This window comes from Cherax quadricarinatus, chromosome 4, assembly GCF_038502225.1.
Source record: "Cherax quadricarinatus isolate ZL_2023a chromosome 4, ASM3850222v1, whole genome shotgun sequence".
NCBI classification, from domain to species: domain Eukaryota; kingdom Metazoa; phylum Arthropoda; class Malacostraca; order Decapoda; family Parastacidae; genus Cherax; species Cherax quadricarinatus.
The window spans coordinates 49,373,459-49,394,194 of NC_091295.1; the positions used below are offsets into that span (position 1 = coordinate 49,373,459).

At 40.1% G+C, this 20,736-nt stretch overlaps 1 protein-coding gene across 1 annotated transcript in view; it reads left to right on the plus strand.

The window, feature by feature from the left end:
- LOC128684535 (zinc finger protein 236) overlaps positions 1-20,736 on the plus strand; it is a 164,861-nt gene that overhangs the window by 24,437 nt on the left and 119,688 nt on the right. The window contains exons 7-10 of the mRNA XM_053770781.2: positions 2,424-2,579; positions 8,773-8,937; positions 10,935-11,081; positions 14,548-14,694. Coding sequence (XP_053626756.1) covers positions 2,424-2,579; positions 8,773-8,937; positions 10,935-11,081; positions 14,548-14,694 — 615 coding nt within the window. The remainder of the gene's footprint in view (positions 1-2,423; positions 2,580-8,772; positions 8,938-10,934; positions 11,082-14,547; positions 14,695-20,736) is intronic.

Genomic DNA, 20,736 nt, shown 5'->3' on the forward strand with positions numbered 1-20,736 from the left:
GGCCGTCTCCCACCGAGGCAGGGTGACCCAAAAAAAGAAAGAAAATCCCCAAAAAGAAAATACTTTCATCATCATTCAACACTTTCACCACACTCACACATTATCACTGCTTTTGCAGAGGTGCTCAGAATACAACAGTTTAGAAGCATATACGTTTAAAGATACACAACATATCCCTCCAAACTGCCAATATCCCAAACCCCTCCTTTATAGTGCAGGCATTGTACTTCCCATTTCCAGGACTCAAGTCCGACTATATGAAAATTACCGGTTTCCCTGAATCCCTTCACTAAATATTACCCTGCTCACGCTCCAACAGATCGTCAGGTCCCAAGTATCATTCGTCTCCATTCACTCCTATCTAACACGCTCATGCACGCTTGCTGGAAGTCCAAGCCCCTCGCCCACAAAACCTCCTTTACCCCTTCTTTCCAACCCTTTCGAGGATGACCCCTACCCCTCCTTCCTTTCCCTATAGATTTATATGCTTTCCATGTCATTCTACTTTGATCCATTCTCTCTAAATGACCAAACCACCTCAACAACCCCTCTTCTGCCCTCTGACTAATGCTTTTATTAACTCCACACCTCCTAATTTCCACATTCCGAATTTTCTGCATAATATTTACACCACACATTGCCCTTAGACAGGACATCTCCACTGCCTCCAACCGTCTCCTTGCTGCTGCATTTACCACCCAAGCTTCACATCCATATAAGAGTGTTGGTACTACTATACTTTCATACATTCCCTTCTTTGCCTCCATAGATAACGTTTTTTGACTCCACATATACCTCAACGCACCACTCACCTTTTTTCCCTCATCAATTCTATGATTAACCTCATCCTTCATAAATCCATCCGCCGACACATCAACTCCCAAGTATCTGAAAACATTCACTTCTTCCATACTCCTCCTCCCCAATTTGATATCCAATTTTTCTTTATCTAAATCATTTGATACCCTCATCACCTTACTCCTTTCTATGTTCACTTTCAACTTTCTACCTTTACACACATTCTCAAACTCATCCACTAACCTTTGCAATTTTTCTTTAGAATCTCCCATAAGCACAGTATCATCAGCAAAAAGTAACTGTGTCAATTTCCATTTTGAATTTGATTCCCCATAATTTAATCCCACCCCTCTCCTGAACACCCTAGCATTTACTTCTTTTACAACCCTATCTATAAATATATTAAACAACCATGGTGACATTACACATCTCTGTCTAAGACCTACTTTTACCGGGAAGTATTCTCCCTCTCTTCTACACACCCTAACCTGAGCCTCACTATCCTCATAAAAGCTCTTTACAGCATTTAGTAACTTACCACCTATTCCATATACCTGCATCGTCTGCCACATTGCTCCTCTATCCACTCTATCATGTGCCTTTTCTAAATCCATAAATGCAATAAAAACTTCCCTTCCTTTATCTAAATACTGTTCACATATATGCTTCAATGTAAATACTTGATCTTCACATCCCCTACCCACTCTGAAGCCTCCCTGCTCATCCGCAATCCTACATTCTGTCTTACCTCTAATTCTTTCAATTATAACCCTACCGTATACTTTTCCTGGTATACTCAATAAACTTATTTCTCTATAATTTTTACAATTTATTTTGTCCCCTTTCCCTTTATATAAAGGGACTATACATGCTCTCCGCCAATCCCTAGGTACCTTCCCCTCTTTCATACATTTATTAAACAAAAGTACCAACCACTCCAACCCTATATCTCCCCCTGCTTTTAACATTTCTGTCATGATCCCATCAGTTCGAGCTGCTTTACCCCCTTTCATTCTACATAATGCCTCACGTACCTCCCCCACACTTACATTCTGCTCTTCTTCACTCCTAAAAGATGGTATACCTCCCTGGCCAGTGCATGAAATTACCGCCTCCCTTTCTTCCTCAACATTTAAAAGTTCCTCAAAATATTCTCGCCATCTACCTAATACCTCCCTCTCCCCATCTACTAACTCCCCTACTCTGTATTTAACTGACAAATCCATACTTTCCCTAGGCTTTCTTAACTTGTTTAACTCACTCCAAAATTTTTTCTTATTTTCATTAAAATTTCTTGACAGTGCCTCTCCCACTCTATTATCTGCTCTGCTTTTGCACTCTCTCACCACTCTCTTCACCTTTCTTTTACTCTCCATATACTCTGCTCTTCTTATAACACTTCTGCTTTGTAAAAACCTCTCATAAGCTACCTTTTTCTCAGCACATACTATATATATTTTTATATTTTTTTAAGTTCAGATGAAGTACAGCTATTGCAGTTTTGTTTAATGTGCTCAGTAGCTCATTCTACACATGCTCTAGCAAATTTTTAATAATAATATACTTCATAAAAGATTTAATTACATTGTAATGTTTTCTTTATTTCTTTTCTCAATTTGCCATAGCCAAAGGTGGAACCTCCTGTAGGTAAAGGGCCATACACTTGTGAATATTGTAAAATGTCCATAGAAAAATGGCTTCAGTATAAGAAACATTTGAAGAAGCATTTAGAAGACAAGCCATACCGGTGTACTGAGTGTGATGCTACTTTCAATGTACAGGTAAGAAATGAAATGTTTTTTTCTGTAATGTATTCATTTTATAACAAAAATATTGGGAAATTCCAAGGAGAAGTTGCAAAGGTTAGTGGACAATTTTGGGAGGGTGTGTAGAGGAAGAAAGTTGAAAGTGAACATAGATAAGAGTAGGGGTTATGAGAGTATCAAACAGTTTAGATAAGGAAAAATTGGATATCAGATTGGAGGGAGGGAATATGGAAGAAGTGAATGTGCTCAGGTATTTGAGAGTAGATTTGTCAGTGGATGGGTTTATGAAGGATGAGGTAAACCATAGAATTGATGAAGGAATAAAGGTGGGTGGTGACTTGAGGTATCTATGAAGACAAAGAACTTTATCCCTGGAGGCAAAGAAGGGAATGTATGAGAGTATAGTGGTACCAACACTTATATGGGTGTGAAGCATGGGTTGTTAATGTTGCAGTGAGAAGGAGGCTGGAGGCAGAGGAGATGTCGTGTCTAAGGGCAATGTGTGGTGTAAATATTATGCAGAAAATTTGTAGTGTGGAAATTAGGAGGAGGTGTGGAGTTATTAGCCAGAGGGCTGAGGAGGGGTTGAGGTGGTTTAGTCATTTGGAGAGGATGGAGCAAAATAGGATGACTTGGAAGGTGTATCAATCTGTAGTGGAGGTAAGGAGGGGTAGGGGTTATACTAGGAAAGGATGGATGGAGGGCGTAAAAGACATTTTGTGTGCAAGGAGCTTGGACATACAGCAGGCATGTGTGGGCATGTTAGATAGGAGTGAGTGGAGACAAATGGTTTTTGAAACTTGATCTGTTTGAGTGTGAGCAGGGTAATATTTTGTGAAGGGATTCAGGGAAACTGTTTAGCCAAACTTGAGTCCTGGAAGTGGGAAAAACATAGCCTACTCTCTAAAGGATGGGTTTGGGATATTTGCTGTTTGGAGTGACATCTGAACTGTCATATCTGAGTGCCTCTGCCCAGACAGTGATTATGTGTGAATGATGGTGTGTTTCTTTCATTTGGGTCACCCTCACTCAGTGGGAGATGGCCAGCATGTTAAAAAAATAATCTGAAACAAATTACTCAGTATTCTATAAGTATTTTACTAGTTCCTCTTCTTAACCCTTAAACGGTCCAAACAGATCGACGTTCAAATTCTCAGTGCTACAAAAGTAGATCTACTTTTTTTTACATATTTTCAAATATAACAAAAAAAATGTAGATAAAAATTTTTTTACACGTTTTCAAATGTAAAACAAAAAAGATCTACATTTTTTTACATACTTTCAGATGTTGAAAAAACGTATATATACTTTTGGACCATTTAAGGGTTAATTACAGTAATTCTTTTAGAAAAATATGATTGATTCCAAGATGTTAGAAAATCAAGCTAAAAATCAGTCTCTCTATTTTTTCTTACTTTCTTTTATAAATGTACTGTATATTTTTTATTTTAACTAAAATCTCCTAAATAAGGGATGTAATAGATATTAATATTCATTGTGTGAATATTATGCAAAGAATTAGGTGAACAGAAATTAGAACACTGGGGTTTCATAAGGTACTGTATAATGTAATTATGAGGACAGATAAAGGAAGTACAATGCCTGCACTCTAAAGGAGGGGTTCGGGATATTGGCGGTTTGGAGGGATATGTTGCATATCTTTATACGTATATGCTTCTAAACTGTTGTATTCTGGGCACCTCTGCAAAAACAGTTATTATGTGTGAGTGAGGTGAAAGTGTTGAATGATAATGAAAGTATTTTCTTTTTGGGGATTTTCTCTCTTTTTTGGGTCACCCTGCCTCGGTGGGAGATGGCCAACTTGTTAAAAAAAAAATAAAGGATTGTTGAAGAGGTTTGGCCATTTAGAAAGAATGGAGCAGAATAGTTTGGAATGAGTGGAAATCAGTGTTTTTTGGGATTTCTTGTACAGTTGGAGTGTAAGCAAGGTACATTTATTAAGTCCTTTACTTTTGAAAGAGGAATGGGGATGTGTCTGCTTAGAGAATTATCTAACTTGTGATGTTTATGTTTCTGGTAACCCATCTTCTGTATAAATTACTTAATGTAAAGGGAAGAAAAACTTTCGTTTCTTCTTTTTTGGATCACCTCCCTAGGTGGAATACCTGGAGTTTACCTGGAGAGGGTTTTGGGGGCCAATGCCCCTGCGGCCCGGTCTGAGACCAGGCCTCATGGTGGATCAGGGTCTGATCAACCAGGCTGTTACTGCTGGCCACATGCAAGCTGACATACAAACTGCAGCCTGGTTGGTCAAGTACTGACTTTAGGTGCCTGTCCAGTGCCTTCTTCAAGACAGCCAGGGGTCTATTGGTAATCCTCCTTATGTATGCTGGGAGGCAGTTGAACAGTCTTGGGCCTCGGACACTTGTGTTGTCTCTAAGTGTACTTGTGGCACCCTTGCTTTTCATCAGGAGAATGTTGCATTTCCTGCTGAGTCTTTTGCTTTCATGGGGAGTGATTTTCTTGTGCAGGTTTGGTACCAATCCCTCTAGGACCTTCCAAGTGTATATTATCATGTATCTCACCTGCATTCAAGGGAATGCAGATCAAGGACCTTCAACTGTTCCCAGTATTTTAAGTGCCTTATCGTACTTATGTGTGCCATAAAAGTTCTTTGTACACTCGCCAGGTCTGTAGTGTCACCAGCCTTGAAGGGGGGCCATTAGTGTACAGCAGTATTCCAGCCTAGAGAGCACAAGCGATTTGAAGAGAATCATCATGGGCTTGGAGTCCCTAGTTTTGAAGATTCTCATTATCCATCCTATCATTTTCCTAGCAGATGAGGTAGATACATTGTTGTGGTCTTTGAAGGCGAGATCCTCTGACATTATCACTCCCAGGTTCTTCACATTACTTTTCTGCTCTATTGTATGGTTAGAATTTGTTGTATACCCTGACACATTTTTAATTTCTTCAAGTTTCCCATATCTGAGTAGTTGAAATTTCTCCTCGTTGAACTTCATATTGTTTTTAGTGGCCCATTTGAAGATTTGGTTGATGCCCGCTTGGAGTCTTGCGGTGTCTTCGATGGAGGTCACTGCCATGGTAATCTGGGTGTCATCTGCAAAGGAAGATGTGGAGCTATGGCTTACATCTCTGTCTATGTCAGAAATGAGGATGAGGAATAGAATGGGAGCGAGTACTGTGCCTTGTGGAGCAGAGCTTTTTATCATGGCTGCCTGGGACTTTACTTTGTTTACTATTACTCTTTGTGTTCTATTTGTCAGGAAGTTGTAGATCCATCTACCAACTTTTCCCATTATTCCTTTATCCCGCATTTTGTGTGCTATTACACCATGGTCACACTTGTCAAAAGCTTTTGTAAAGTCTGTGTATATTACATCTATATTTTGTTTATCCTCTACAGCATCCAGGACCTTGTCATAGTGGTCTAGTAGCTGGAACAGGCAGAAGCGACCTGCTCTAAACCTGTGTTGCCCTGGGTTGTGTAATTGATGGGTGTCTAAGTGGTTGGCTTTTTTGCTTCTTAGAACCCTCTCAAAGATTTTTATGATATAGGATGTTAGTGCTGTCAGTCCGTAGTTCGTTGCAATTGCTTTACTGCCACCTTTGTGAAGTGGGGCTATGTCTGTTGTTTTTAGTGTGTGTGGGATGACCCCTGTGTCCATGCTCCCTCTCCATAAAATGCTGAAGGCACATGATAGGGGCTTCTTGCAATTCTTGATGAACACGGAGTTCCAAGAGTCTGGGCCTGGGGCAGAGTGCATGGGCATGTCGTTAATTGCCTCTTCAAAGTCTTGTGGAGTTAGAATATTAACCGAGATTTTGAGGACGACCAAATATTGGTTTTCGTTCATAAAGAATTCATTTGGATTGTCGACCCTTAGTCTGGGCAGTGGCTCGCTGAACACTGAGTCATGTTGGGACTTTAGTATCTCACCCATTTCGTGGCTATCATCTGTGTATGTCCCATCCTGCCTAAGCAGCGGCCCAATACTGGATATTGTTTTTCCCTTAGATTTGGCATAAGAGAAGTATTTTGGATTTTTTCAATTTCCTTTATGGCTTTTAGTTCTTCCTGTTATTCTTGTCTCCTATAAGATTCCTTCACCTTAAGTTTGATATGTGCAATTTCATTGACTAGTGCCTCCCTTCGTATTTCAGATATATTGGCCCCACTCAGCAGCTCTGTGACTCTTTGCCTTCATCTGTATAGGGAACATCTCACTCTTTCTAGTTTACATCTTCTCTTTCTTTTTCTTAATGGAATGTGTCTTGAGCAGATCTCAGGAACCACAGAATTCATTTTTTCAAGGCAAATGTTTGAATCCGTGTTGCTTAGGATATCTTCCCAGTTTGTTTCATTTAGGACATGGTTTACTTGATCCCATTGTATGTTTTGTTATTGAAATTGAATTTTGTGAAGAGACCTTCATGACTGCTCACATTTTGCTGATCCGGAGCCCTGTGCATGTCTATACCTCTATTATGTTGTGATCTAAGTGTATTGTCCTTGATACAGTTATATTACATATCAGATCATCATTATTAGTGAAGATGAGGTCCAGCGTATTTTCTAGTCTTGTAGGCTCTACTATTTGCTGATTTAAGGTGAATTTGGTGCAGAGATTTAATAGTTTGTGTGTGTGTGAATTTTCATCTGAGCTGTCTCCTGGGGTGATCTCTCCTAAAACATTGTTTGCTATACTCCTCCATTTTAAGTGTCTCAAGTTGAAATCTAGTAGTAAAATGTTTGGGGCAGGAGTTGGGAGATTTTCCAGACAGTGGTCAATTTTCTCAAACTGCTCCTGGAATTGCTGGGAAGTTGCATCTGGAGGCTTGTACATATATTACCACAATGACAAGGTTTTGGTTTTCAGTCTTTACCGCCAAAACTTCAACTACATCATTTGAGGTGTTTAGTAGTTCTGTGCAAATGAGCGACTCTGTGACATACAGGCCAAACCCCTCTTGTTGCCTGTTTAGTCTGTCACATCGGAATAGGTTATAACCTGGGATCCATATTTCGTTGTCATAATGATCCTTTATGTGGGTCTCTGTGAATGCTGCAAACATTGCATTTGACTCCGTGAGCAGTCCCTTGATGTAAGGAATTTTGTTGTTTTTTGACGGCTTTGCTGTTTGATGTTTGCTTTGGTGTTTGCAAAGACAAATGTCATTGTATTGGTGGAATTTAGGGGGTTTTATTTGCTGGCTCTAATATCTGTTGTTCTGGAGTAGAGGCCAATGTCCGTGCCTCTGCTCCAGAAGTGTTTTCCGGTAGTGTAGGATTATTGTAATTTCTTGCCAGTCTTTTTTCCCTCCTGGCCCTAAAAAACCTCTGTCCCTGGAGAGGCCATTGTGTTACAAAAAGTAATTATTATTATTAGTATTATTAGGAAGAAGCTAGTAACCCCTTCTCCTGTTAAAATTACTAAATGTAAAAAGTAGAAACACTGTGGTTTCTTTTTTTGGGGCCACCCTACCATGGTGGGAAATGTCCAGTGTGTCAGAAAAAATTATTATTATTATTATTATTATTATTATTATTATTACCATCATCATCATCATTAATATTACAAGACAGGGTGGTGAGAAGGTCTTAAATGGAGTCAAGGGAAAGGGAGTGTTGGAGGGTGGTGTGTGGGGCATGACACTACTTGGAGGATGTGCTTCTCATCAGTAATTGCTTTCAACTCTGTATTAAACCTCAGGTTCTTGAGAAAAAAAAGAAATAATTCACCTTAACTAAAACATAAATCTGTGGTTCTTGACCAGTCTATTAAACTAATGTGAGCTCTCTATATATCATAAGATGAGCACACATGAATGCATTGGGTTAAAGGAGGTGTATAATTAATGGGTCAGAGGTGTATTGTTGAATTATTACTTGAACTCTGTTGGTCTGGCAAGGCTTCAGTACTAAGGGTGCTGGAAAATTTATGGTGTATTTGTACTTGTTGTATATTATCCCTGCATATCAGCTTGGAGTTCAGTGTGGTAAAATATTACAATAAATAATATCAAATTGTCCAATATGTTATCTCACTTATTTTAATTACTGTTAAAACTACCTTAATTCTTAATTTTTTTGCAAGTTAAATTAACTTCTGCAACATTTTACTTGTTTTCCTGTCAGTTTGCATGTGCATTGACTGTGTCTCTTGGCATTAAATGCTTTTGTTATATTTTCATATCAAGTATATTTTTTATTTTTTTTCCACAGAAAAACTTGACCCTTCATGAGGCTTTACATGCTACTGACAAATTATCATGCCCAGAATGTGGTAAAACCTATCGCCGGCTTGCTTCATTTAGGGCCCATCTCACACTTCATGAGTTAGATGAATCAGTCACATGTGAAATATGTCAAGAAGAGTTTGTATCTGTGGTAAGTAGGTGGAGGCAGTAACTTTAAACCCTGAGAGGAATTAATATATGTAAACTGATATGTTGTGTATCTTTATATGTACAGTGTACCCCCGCATAACGATCACCTCCGAATGCGACCAATTATGTAAGTGTATTTATGTAAGTGCGTTTGCACGTGTATGTTTGGGGGTCTGAAATGGACTAATCTACTTCACAACATTCCTTATGGGAACAAATTCGGTCAGTACTGGCACCTGAACATACTTCTGGAGAGAAAAAATATCGTTAACCGGGGGTCCACTGTATATGCTTCTAAACTGTTGTGTTCTGAGCACCTCTGCAAAAACAGTGATTATGTGTGAGTGAGGTGAAAGTGTTGAATGATGATGAAAGTATTTTCTTTTTGGGGATTTTCTTTCTTTTTGGGTCACCCTGCCTCGGTGGGAGACGGCTGACTTGTTAAAAAAAAAAAATGGTATTGTATAAGAACTTTTGATTCAGAATGCTAAATTATTTACTGAATATAGAATAGTTTTGTGTAAACAAATTATGGTGTGAACACAAACACGGTTCAGCCAGGTTGCATCCCTATACCAGTACCCCTTAACCGTGAGGTTTAGGTGCTCAAGTGTGGTGATCCATCACCTCAGTGACCACTTGCATCACAGTTTCAATTAAAGATCAAACATACATTAGAAAAGTAGCTTTATAAGCAATCATCTGTCTCTCACATAGCAGTTTCTTGTAGGGGCTCTCATCATTTTACAAAAAATGAAAATACAAACTGTATTTCTTGACCAATTGTTTCCTAAAAGAAATATGAGGCCACCAAAGAATCACTCCCAGAAATGCATTTAATCCAATTGCAAGTAAATAAATATAATCAGTGTACCTGCTGTTATTATATTACCCCCCCAAAAATGAGCATTTCATACAGGCACCAAAAAAGTCAGATACAAAAAAAAAAAAAAAAAAAAAAAAAAACAAATTTCATTTTGTCAAAATACAACTGTGTAAAATAACAAGATGCAGAAAGCTCAAGTTGTATACAGTTAATTTTGCAAGTCCCCTCTAGGGAGGTTCCTTGTTGCTGGTGAGAGGCTCTTGATCCACCAGGAGGCCTGGTCACAGACCAGGCCTCGGGGGCATTGACCCCCAGAACTCTCTCCAGGTAAACTCCAGGTAGGGAGGTTCCTTGTTGCTGGTGAGAGGCTCTTGATCCAAGAAATTGAGCATGGTGCTCACCTTTGGATCAAACCTGATTGCCTCTCACCCTGCAGGTTTACCATTTCCTCATGATTAAATCTTGTTAGAGGCAACTAAAATTCAGGGAGCCAGAGGCTAGTAACTCCTCCTGTATACAGTACTAAATGTAAAAAAGATTTCTTTTTCAGGTCACCCTACCTTGGTGGGAGACAGCCAGTGTGTTGAAAAAAAAAAAATTGATGGATATTTTTATTTCTTATTTGGTACATGTACAGTGGACCCCCGCATAACGATCACCTCCGAATGCGACCAATTATGTAAGTGTATTTATGTAAGTGCGTTTGTACGTGTATGTTTGGGGGTCTGAAATAGACTAATCTACTTCACAATATTCCTTATGGGAACAAATTTGGTCAGTACTGGCACCTGAACATACTTCTGGAGTGAAAAAATATCGTTAACCGGGGGTCCACTGTATTCTCTTATGTTAGATTGCATTTTCTAATTTCCTTGTGGGGCTTTAGATTCTTAAAAATATGTGAATCAGTTTTTGTTTTGGTAACATCTAATGTATAGTATTAGTTGTGATAATGAATAAAATTGGTTGTGAACAGTGTATACCAGTGTACCATTTTCTATGCCTAGTACCAGTTTGTCATAGTTATACCCTTAAACTCAAAGAGTCGAGCAATAGAGGTGAGCAGTGTTGATAAGGAATACATCCTATGATCACTTTCAATGATCAGTGTATTAATTTGTTTTTATAATTAATTTATTCATTATTATTGATGAAATAATTTGTATTGAAAGAGTCAACTTGAACCACACTACCAGCGTCACAGAGAAGGCCTGGACCGAGTGGTGGAGCGGAAAAGGGCAAGTTTAGAATGCCGAGAGTGTAAGGCAAAATTCACTAATCATGCTATGCTCAGCCATCACATGAAAGTTCATAGAAAGGTAATGGATTTGATTCTTATATTTATTTTGTTGAAATAAAGTAATAAAATATTCGTTTTTTTTTTTTTTTTTTTTTTTTAATAGAGTTCATCTTTAGTACTGTATGCATTATACAATAATACCTTTCTTATTCAAAATAGTGTGTTTAACTTTAAGAAATTTTCAAATAAATGAAATAAGAGTCCTTTTATTCTATGTAAACAATTCCGAATTTGAGAAATTTGGTCAAATTAAATTTTATTTTTATTTCCGTTTGGAAAATTCCAATTTTTTTTTTTATATTTCTAAATTCAGAATTTTAAAAAGCATTCTCTCTGATTTGATAAATAAAATGCAAAGTGGAAGAATTTCCAAATTTTACCCTCACTGATAAAAATCACAATATTGAAGATCATTTCAAATTCAAAATATTTTCAAAATTTGACAAAATTCAGGAAAAGAGAAATAAGTGAGAGAGATTATTGCACTCTTCCACAATTCGGGCACTATATTAGTTTAAGTAAAGCAGTTGCAAAATATGGGACTTTTTATTCATGACCCATATACACCTACCATCCGACTTACGACCGAGTTCGGTTCCGAGAAACCGGTCGTAAGTCAAAATGGACGTAAGTCGAACTTTACTACTGAATATCAACATCACATTTTTGTAATGACTTTATTTTATTGTTTTATTTTCGTATGTCATGTTTTACTTTACTTTCTATGCTATTAGTACTGTATTTTATACTGTAAGGTTTAGGATAAACACTGTGTACAACACAAATAGTTGTTTATTTCCCAGAAATTTGGCAAAAAAAACACAGGCGTAAGTCGAGTGGTCGTAAGTCAAGCAGGTCGTAAGTCGGAAGGTAGGTGTATAACGTATCTATTTTAACTTGGTTTTTACTGTTCAGTGCTTTGGTACCACCATTGCAAAATGGGCGAATCCTGAAGGAAAACAGTACAAGAAATTTGAATTACTCAGTTGTCCATGCAGCATGCTTGGGCATTTGATGTGTTGTAGTTCCAGCCATGCTTACCCATACTTTTGGTGATGCTGTACCACCCCTCTTAGTTGGTTTACATCTTGTATTAATGTTGGTAGAATTACTGACAATATGTTAGGAAAAATGTTACATTAGTTGCACTTGTCTCCTTTTGCCTAACATATTGTCAGTAATTCTACCAACATTAATACAACTTGTCGGACATTGCAACATAATGGACATTTCATGCAGACATTATTTGGACACCCTTCTTCATGCTCACAGTTTTCACAACAGACACAACTTTCTATACCCTCTGTGTCCATGTATTGTTTGTAACGACTTGATAAAGTTCCTGGAGAGCAAAACGTTGCCACAATAAAATGTCACATTAGTTGCACTTGTATCGGTTTACATCTTGTCTACCCAGCTGTTTTTGAAATGAGAAGTGGTAGCCTGGCTAAGGGAAGGTAGAAGGAGGCCATATAGATAAAAGCAGTAGGTTGCTCTTAAAACTTATTTTTTAGGAGGTAAATTTTATAGGAATTATTCCTAGTTCCTTATCAAACCTTACACAGAAAGTAGTTTTTAATTTTTAAAAATGTGCTCACCCCCTCCAGGATTTGAATCCTGGAGGTGGATGAGTACAGGAAGGACAGGTGGTGATGTTGCAGTACTGGAGGTAGGAAGTACAGTGCCTGCCCTCTGAAGGATAGGTGGGGATGTTGCAGTACTGGAGGTAGGAAGTACAGTGCCTGCCCTCTGAAGGATAGGTGGTGATGTTGCAGTACTGGAGGTAGGAAGTACAGTGCCTGCCCTCTGAAGGATAGGTGGTGATGTTGCAGTACTGGAGGTAGGAAGTACAGTGCCTGCCCTCTGAAGGATAGGTGGGGATGTTGCAGTACTGGAGGTAGGAAGTACAGTGCCTGCCCTCTGAAGGATAGGTGGTGATGTTGCAGTACTGGAGGTAGGAAGTACAGTGCCTGCCCTCTGAAGGATAGGTGGTGATGTTGCAGTACTGGAGGTAGGAAGTACAGTGCCTGCCCTCTGAAGGATAGGTGGGGATGTTGCAGTACTGGAGGTAGGAAGTACAGTGCCTGCCCTCTGAAGGAGGGGTGAAAATGTTGTAGTACTGGAGGGTCATTTTGAGTTGTGATGTTTGCACACTTCTAGCAAGACACCTATTAAACAAATGTGCTGAAATGTGTTTCATTTTTTTTTTGAATGTCTGCAGTGGTGGGAGATGGCCTGTGTTTTGAAAAAATAAATAAGTAAAAATAAATAAATACAGAAAGAGTAAGGTTATGAGGATAACAAAAAGATTAGGTGATGAAAGATTGAATATCAGATTGGAGGGAGAGAGTATGGAGGAGGTGAATGTATTCAGATATTTGGGAGTGGACGTGTCAGCGGATGGGTCTATGAAAGATGAGGTGAATCATAGAATTGATGAGGGGAAAAGAGTGAGTGGTGCACTTAGGAGTCTGTGGAGACAAAGAACTTTGTCCTTAGAGGCAAAGAGGGGAATGTATGAGAGTATAGTTTTACCAACGCTCTTATATGGGTGTGAAGCATGGGTGATGAATGTTGCAGCGAGGAGAAGGCTGGAGGCAGTGGAGATGTCATGTCTGAGGGCAATGTGTGGTGTGAATATAATGCAGAGAATTCGTAGTTTGGAAGTTAGGAGGAGGTGCGGGATTACCAAAACTGTTGTCCAGAGGGCTGAGGAAGGGTTGTTGAGGTGGTTCGGACATGTAGAGAGAATGGAGCGAAACAGAATGACTTCAAGAGTGTATCAGTCTGTAGTGGAAGGAAGGCGGGGTAGGGGTCGGCCTAGGAAAGGTTGGAGAGAGGGGGTAAAGGAGGTTTTGTGTGCGAGGGGCTTGGACTTCCAGCAGGCATGCGTGAGCGTGTTTGATAGGAGTGAATGGAGACAAATGGTTTTTAATACTTGACGTGCTGTTGGAGTGTGAGCAAAGTAACATTTATGAAGGGGTTCAGGGAAACCGGCAGGCTGGACTTGAGTCCTGGAGATGGGAAGTACAGTGCCTACACTCTGAAGGAGGGGTGTTAATGTTGCAGTTTAAAAACTGTAGTGTAAAGCACCCTTCTGGCAAGACAGTGATGGAGTGAATGATGGTGAAAGTTTTTGTTTTTCGGGCCACCCTGCCTTGGTGGGAATCGGCCGGTGTGATAATAAAAATAAAAATAAATAAATACAGCAGGCATGTGTGAGCGTGTTAGATAGGAGTGAATGGAGACAAATGGTTTTTGGGTGACAAGCTGTTGGAATGTGATCAGGGTAATATTTTGTGAGGGGGATTCAGGGAAACAGGTTAGCCAAACTTGAGTCCTGGAGGTGGGAAGTATATTGCTTGCACTTTCAAGGAGGGGTTTGGGATATTTGCTGTTTGGAGTGACATCTGAACTGTTGCATCTGAGCACCTCTGTATGTATTTTTCTTTACTTCTTAATAACTAAGATTTTAATTTTGATAGGTAAGGAAAATTACAACAACGAAACCTAGAAGATATGTGGATCCATCAAAATTTGAGAACAAATGTCCAGAGTGTGGTAAAAATTTCATCAAACCTTCACAGTTGAAAAGACATATTTTGATACACACCGGTGAAAGACCCTTCAAGGTATGTTTTTGACATAAATTTTTTTCCTTGCAGAAATTTTTGCTCTTGTATGCATTTCATTAAAAATTTTGATGCCATTTTTTTAATAAGTTTTCTTGTAGTAGTTAATTAAGAATCTTTATATAGCTGAACCACTGTTCTGGGGAGTTAAAGGTCCCCATGAATTCTTTCGTGAATATTGCTAAATTCTGTCATTACAATAAATTTTATTCATATTTGGGCTCACTTTGTCTTTTAAGGGCCATCTCTCTGTATTCATTATTTTGCACTACAGTACATATCTTCTTCTTTCAACAAACCTGCCATATCCCACTGAGGCAGGGTGGTCGAAAAGGAAAAACGAAAGTTTCTCCTTTTAAATTTAGTAATATATACAGGAGAAGGGGTTACCAGCCCCATGCTCCCATCCTTTTAGTTTCCACTTACGACATGCATGGCTTACAGAGGAAGAATTGTGTTGCACTTCCCCATGGAGATAAGAGGACATAAATAAGAACATTAGGTAGTAGGTTAGTAGACAGCAACCGCCCAGGGAGGTACTACCGTCCTGCCGAGTGAGTGTAAAACGAAAGCCTGTAATTGTTTTACATGATGGTAGGATTGCTTGTGTCCATTTTTCTGTCTCGTAAACATGCAAGATTTCAGGTACGTCTTGCTACTTCTTCTTACACTTAGGTCACACTACACATACATGTACAAGCATAGTGGTCCCTCGCTTTTCGTAGTTCTTGGCAATCGTAAATTTCGCCAATCATAGGGGTATTTTCGTATAAACATGGACTCGCTTTTCATAGGTTGACTCGCCAATAGTAGTTCGTCCCGGACGTGTACGCACGGTGTGAGCCGGGGCGGCCTCACTACCCAGCCAGTCTGGCATTGTTTACCAGTGAGTGAAGGTACCATCAAGTGCTCCTATGAAATATTTCATAATATTCCACTCATTTTGGTGCTTGCAATTACTAAATAAGCTACCATGGCTCCAAAGAAAGCTCCTAGTGCCAAGCCTGTTGTGGTAAAGAAGGTGAGAAATATGTACAGTGACAAAGTCTTGGGCCATTTTCGGGAAGTGTTAAAGAGACGCCAGAAACAGAGCTCTCTCCACAGTTACTTTACGAGACAGGACTAGAGCGACTCTCAAGGTGGTCCTAGTGGCACTAAGAAACAGAGGAGAGAAGCAACCCCAGAGAAGTAATTGGTACCTGAGGTGTTGCTGGAAGGGGATTCCCCTTCCAAACTGTAAACAATCCAATCTCTCTCCTCCTCCAGTCTCCCATACACTAAGCAGAATCTCCAATAAAGGTAAGTGTTATGCTGTTAATGTTTCATTCATCATTTCCAATTGTATTGTTTATGTACTATATGTATATTTCATGTAAAAAATTTTTTTGTTTTAATACTTCTGGGTGTCAGGAACGGATTAATTGTATTTACATTATTTCTTATGGGGAAAATTGATTCGCAAATCGTAAATTTCGTTTATAGTAATGGCTCCAGGAACAGATTAATTATGAAAAACGAGGGACCACTGTACTATATATGTACACACCCCTCTGGGTTTTCTTCTATTTTCTTACTAGTTCTTGTTCTTGTTTATTTCCTCTTACCTCCATGGGGAAGTGGAACAGAATTCTTCCTCCGTAAGCCATGTGTGTTGTAAGAGGCGACTAAAATGCCGGGAGCAAGGGGTTAGTAACCCCCTTCTCCTGTATATGTTACTAAATGTAAAAGGAGAAGCTTTCGTTTTTTCTTTTGGGCCACCCCGCCTCAGTGGAATACGGCCGGTGTGTTGAAAGAAGAAGAAATAAGAACATGGGTTCAAGCCCCTCCCATTTAAAAAAATAAAAGAGTTGTACTGGCCAGGTTGTAACATTCACACCAACAATCCGCTTAGTCCAGAGGTTGACTCTCCCAGTTTGTAGATTTTATTTTAAATGTAGTAGTTTGGTAGACAGCAACCACCCAGGGAGGTACTACTGTCCTGCCAAGTGAGTGTAAAACGAAAGCCTGTAATTGTTGTACATGATGGTAGGATTGCTGGTGTCTTTTGTCTGTCTCATAAATATGCAAGATTACAGGTACATCTTGCTACTTCTGGAGTTTACCTGGAGAGAGTTCCGGGGGTCAACGCCCCCGCGGCCCAGTCTGTGACCAGGCCTCCTGGTGGATCAGAGCCTGATCAACTAGGCTGTTGCTGCTGGCTGCACGCAAACCAACGTACGAGCCACAGCCCGGCTGGTCAGGAACCGACTTTAGGTGCTTGTCCAGTGCCAACTTGAAGACCGCCAGGGGTCTGTTGGTAATCCCCCTTATGTATGCTGGGAGGCAGTTGAACAGTCTCGGACCCCTGACACTTATTGTATGGTCTCTTAACGTGCTAGTGACACCCCTGCTTTTCATTGGGGGGATGTTGCATCATCTGCCAAGTCTTTTGCTTTCGTAGTGAGAGATTTTCGTGTGCAAGTTCGGTACTAGTCCCTCTAGGATTTTCCAGGTGTATATAATCATGTATCTCTCCCGCCTGGGTTCCAGGGAATACAGTTTTAGGAACCTCAAGCGCTCCCAGTAATTGAGGTGTTTTATCTCCGTTATGCGCGCCGTGAAGGTTCTCTGTACATTTTCTAGGTCAGCAATTTCACCTGCCTTGAAAGGTGCTGTTAGTGTCTACTTACACTTAGGTCACAGTAAACATATATGAACACGTTTATTTATATGCACTCATCTGAGTTTTCTTTGATTTCATCTTAGTTCTTGTTCTTATTACTTTTCCTTTTATATCCATGGGGAAGTGGAATAAGAATCTTTCCTACGTAAAGCATGCATGTTGTAAAAGTCGACTAAAATGTCGGGAACAAAGGGCTGGTAACCCCTTTTCCTGTAATAATTACTAAAAAGAATAAGAAGAAAATTGTCAGAGTGGGAAGTCTGAATGTGCATGGATGTTGTGTGAATGATAAGAAAGAGATGATTGTGGATGTTATAAATGAGAAGAAGCTGGATGTCCTGGCTTTAAGTGAAACAAAGCTGAAGGGGGTGGGAGAGTTTCAATGGAGAGGAATAAATGGGATTAGGTCAGGTGTTTCTAATAGGGTTAGAGCTAAAGAAGGAGTAGCAATAATGTTGAAGGATAAGCTATGGCAGGAAAAGAGGGACTATAAATGTATTAATTCAAGGATTGTGTGGAGTAAAATAAAGGTTGGATGCGAGAAGTGGGTTATAGTAAGTGTGTATGCACCTGGGGAAGAGAGAAGTACAGTGGACCCCCGCATACGTTGGCATCACATAACGTTAAATCCGCATACCGATACATTTTATCGCTAAGATTTTGCCTCGCATACCGCTAAAAAACCCGCTCAACACTATTCGTCTGAGACACGTCTAATGTGCAGCCTGAGCCAGTCTCACGTGTTCCGCCGGTGGCATTGTTTACAAGCCAGCCTCCGCGGTAACATCCAAGCATACAATCGTAACATTTCGTATTATTACAGTGTTTTTGGTGATTTTATCTGAAAAATAAGTGACCATGGGCCCCAAGAAAGCTTCTAGTGCCAACCCTGTGGTAAAAAGGGTGAGAAATATTATCGAAATACTGTGGTACCATGGTCAACTGCTGCTGCTGCTGCTGCTGTAGCACTGTCAGCTGCTGCTGCTGCTGCTGCTGCTGCTGCTGTAGCACTGTCAGCTGCTGCTGCTGCTGTAGCACCGTCAGCTGCTGCTGTACCACTGTCAGCTGCTGCTGCTGCACTGTCAGCTGCTGCTGCTGCTGTAGCACTGTCAGCTGCTGCTGCTGCTGTAGCACTGTCTGCTGCTGCTGTACCACCATCAGCTGCTGCTGCTGCTGCTGCTGCTGTTGTAGTACTGTCTGCTGCTGCTGTAACATTGTCTGCTGCTGCTGCAGCACTGTCAGCTGCTGCTGCACTGTCTGCTGCTGCTGTAGCACTGTCAGCTGCTGCTGCTGCTGTAGCACTGTCAGCTGCTGCTGCTGCTGTACCACCGTCAGCTGCTGCTGCTGCTGTAGTACCGTCTGCTGCTGCTGCTGCTGTAGTACCGTCTGCTGCTGCTGTAGCATCGTCTGCTGCTGCTGTAGTACTGTCAGCTGCTGCTGCTGTAGCACTGTCAGCTGCTGCTGCTGTAGCACTGTCAGCTGCTGCTGACAGAGGGTTAGCCACCCAGGATAACCCAAAAAAGTCAGTGTTATCGAAGACTGTCTAACTTATTTCCATTGGGGTCCTTAATCTTGTCTCCCAGGATGCAACCCACACCAGTCGACTAACACCCAGGTGAACAGGGAAAAACGCCCGGAACTAGTGCTCATATTGGTGAATTTAAAGCCAGCAAAGGTTGGTTTGAGAGATTTAAGAATCGTAGTGGCATACACAGTGTGATAAGGCCTGTTCTGGAAGAAAATGCCAAACAGGACCTACAGTACTCAGGAGGAATAGGCACTCCCAGGACACAGTGTCTCATCAGTCATTGCTGCATCTTCAATAAAGGTAAGTGTCATTTATTCTTCATTTAGTAGAGTAGTACATGCACAATATATACTGTGCATGTACTACTCTACTATTGTGCATGTATCCTTCTCTTTGTGTGTAGGAAAATGTATATTTCATGTGGTAAAATTTTTTTTTTCATACTTTTGGGTGTCTTGCACGGATTAATTTGATTTCCATTATTTCTTATAGGGAAAATTCATTCGCATAACGATAATTTCGCATAACAATGAGCTCTCATGAACGGATTAATATCGTTATGCAGGGGTCCACTGTATAGAGGAGAGAGAGAGATTTTGGGAAATGTTGAGTGAATGCATGGGAAGTTTTGAACCAAGTGTGAGAGTACTTGTGGTTGGGGATTTTAATGCTAAAGTGGGTAAAAATGTTGTGGAGGGAGTAGTAGGTAAATTTGGGATGCCAGGGGTAAATGAAAATGGGGAGCCTTTAATTGAGCTATGTGTAGAAAGAAATTTGGTAATAAGTAATACATATTTTATGAAAAAGAGGATAAATAAATATACAAGGTATGATATAGCATGTAATGAAAGTAGTTAGATTATCTATTGGTGGATAAAAGGTTGATGAGTAGGCTCCAGGATGTACACGTTTATAGAGGGGCAACTGATATATCGGATCATTATCTAGTTGTAGCTACAGTTAGAGTAAGAGATAGATGGGAAAAGAGGAAAATGGCAACAACAAGTAAGAGGGAGGTGAAAGTGTATAAACTAAGGGAGGAGGAAGTTTGGGTTAAATATAAGCAATTATTGGCAGAAAGGTGGGCTGGTGCAGGTATGAGTAGTGGGGGGGTTGAAGAGGGTTGGAATAGTTTTAAAAATGCGGTACAGTATTAGAATGTGTGGCAGAAGTTTGTGGTTATAGGAGGGTGGGTGCAGGAGGAAAGAGGAGTGATTGGTGGAATGATGAAGTAAAGGATGTGATAAAAGAGAAAAAGGTAGCTTATGAGATTCGTCAGTTAAAAACAGAGTAGGGGAGTTAGTAGATGGGGAGATGGAGGTATTGGGTAGATGATGAGAATATTTTGAGGAACTTTTAAATGTCGACAAAGAAAGGGAGGCAGTAATTTCATGCACTGGCCAGGGAGGTATACCATCTTTTAAGCGTGAAGAAGAGCAGGATGTGAGTGTGGGGGAGGTGCATGAGGCACTATGTAGAATGAAAGGGGTAAAGCAGCTGGAACTGATGGGATCATGACAGAAATGTTAAAAGCAGGGGGGGGGGAAATAGTGTTGGAGTGGTTGGTATTTTTGTTTAATAAATGTATGAAAGAGGGAAAGGTACCTAGGGATTGGCAGAGAGCATGTATAGTCCCTTTATATAAAGGGTAGGGGACAAAAGAGATTGTAAAAATTATAGAGGAATAAGTTTACTGAGTATACCAGGAAAAGTGTACAGTAGGGTTATTATTGAAAGAATTAGAGGCAAGACAGAATGTAGAATTGCCGATGAGCAAGGAGGTTTTTAGAGTGAGTAGGGGATGTGTAGATCAAGTGTTTACATTGAAGCACATGTGTGAGCAATATTTAGA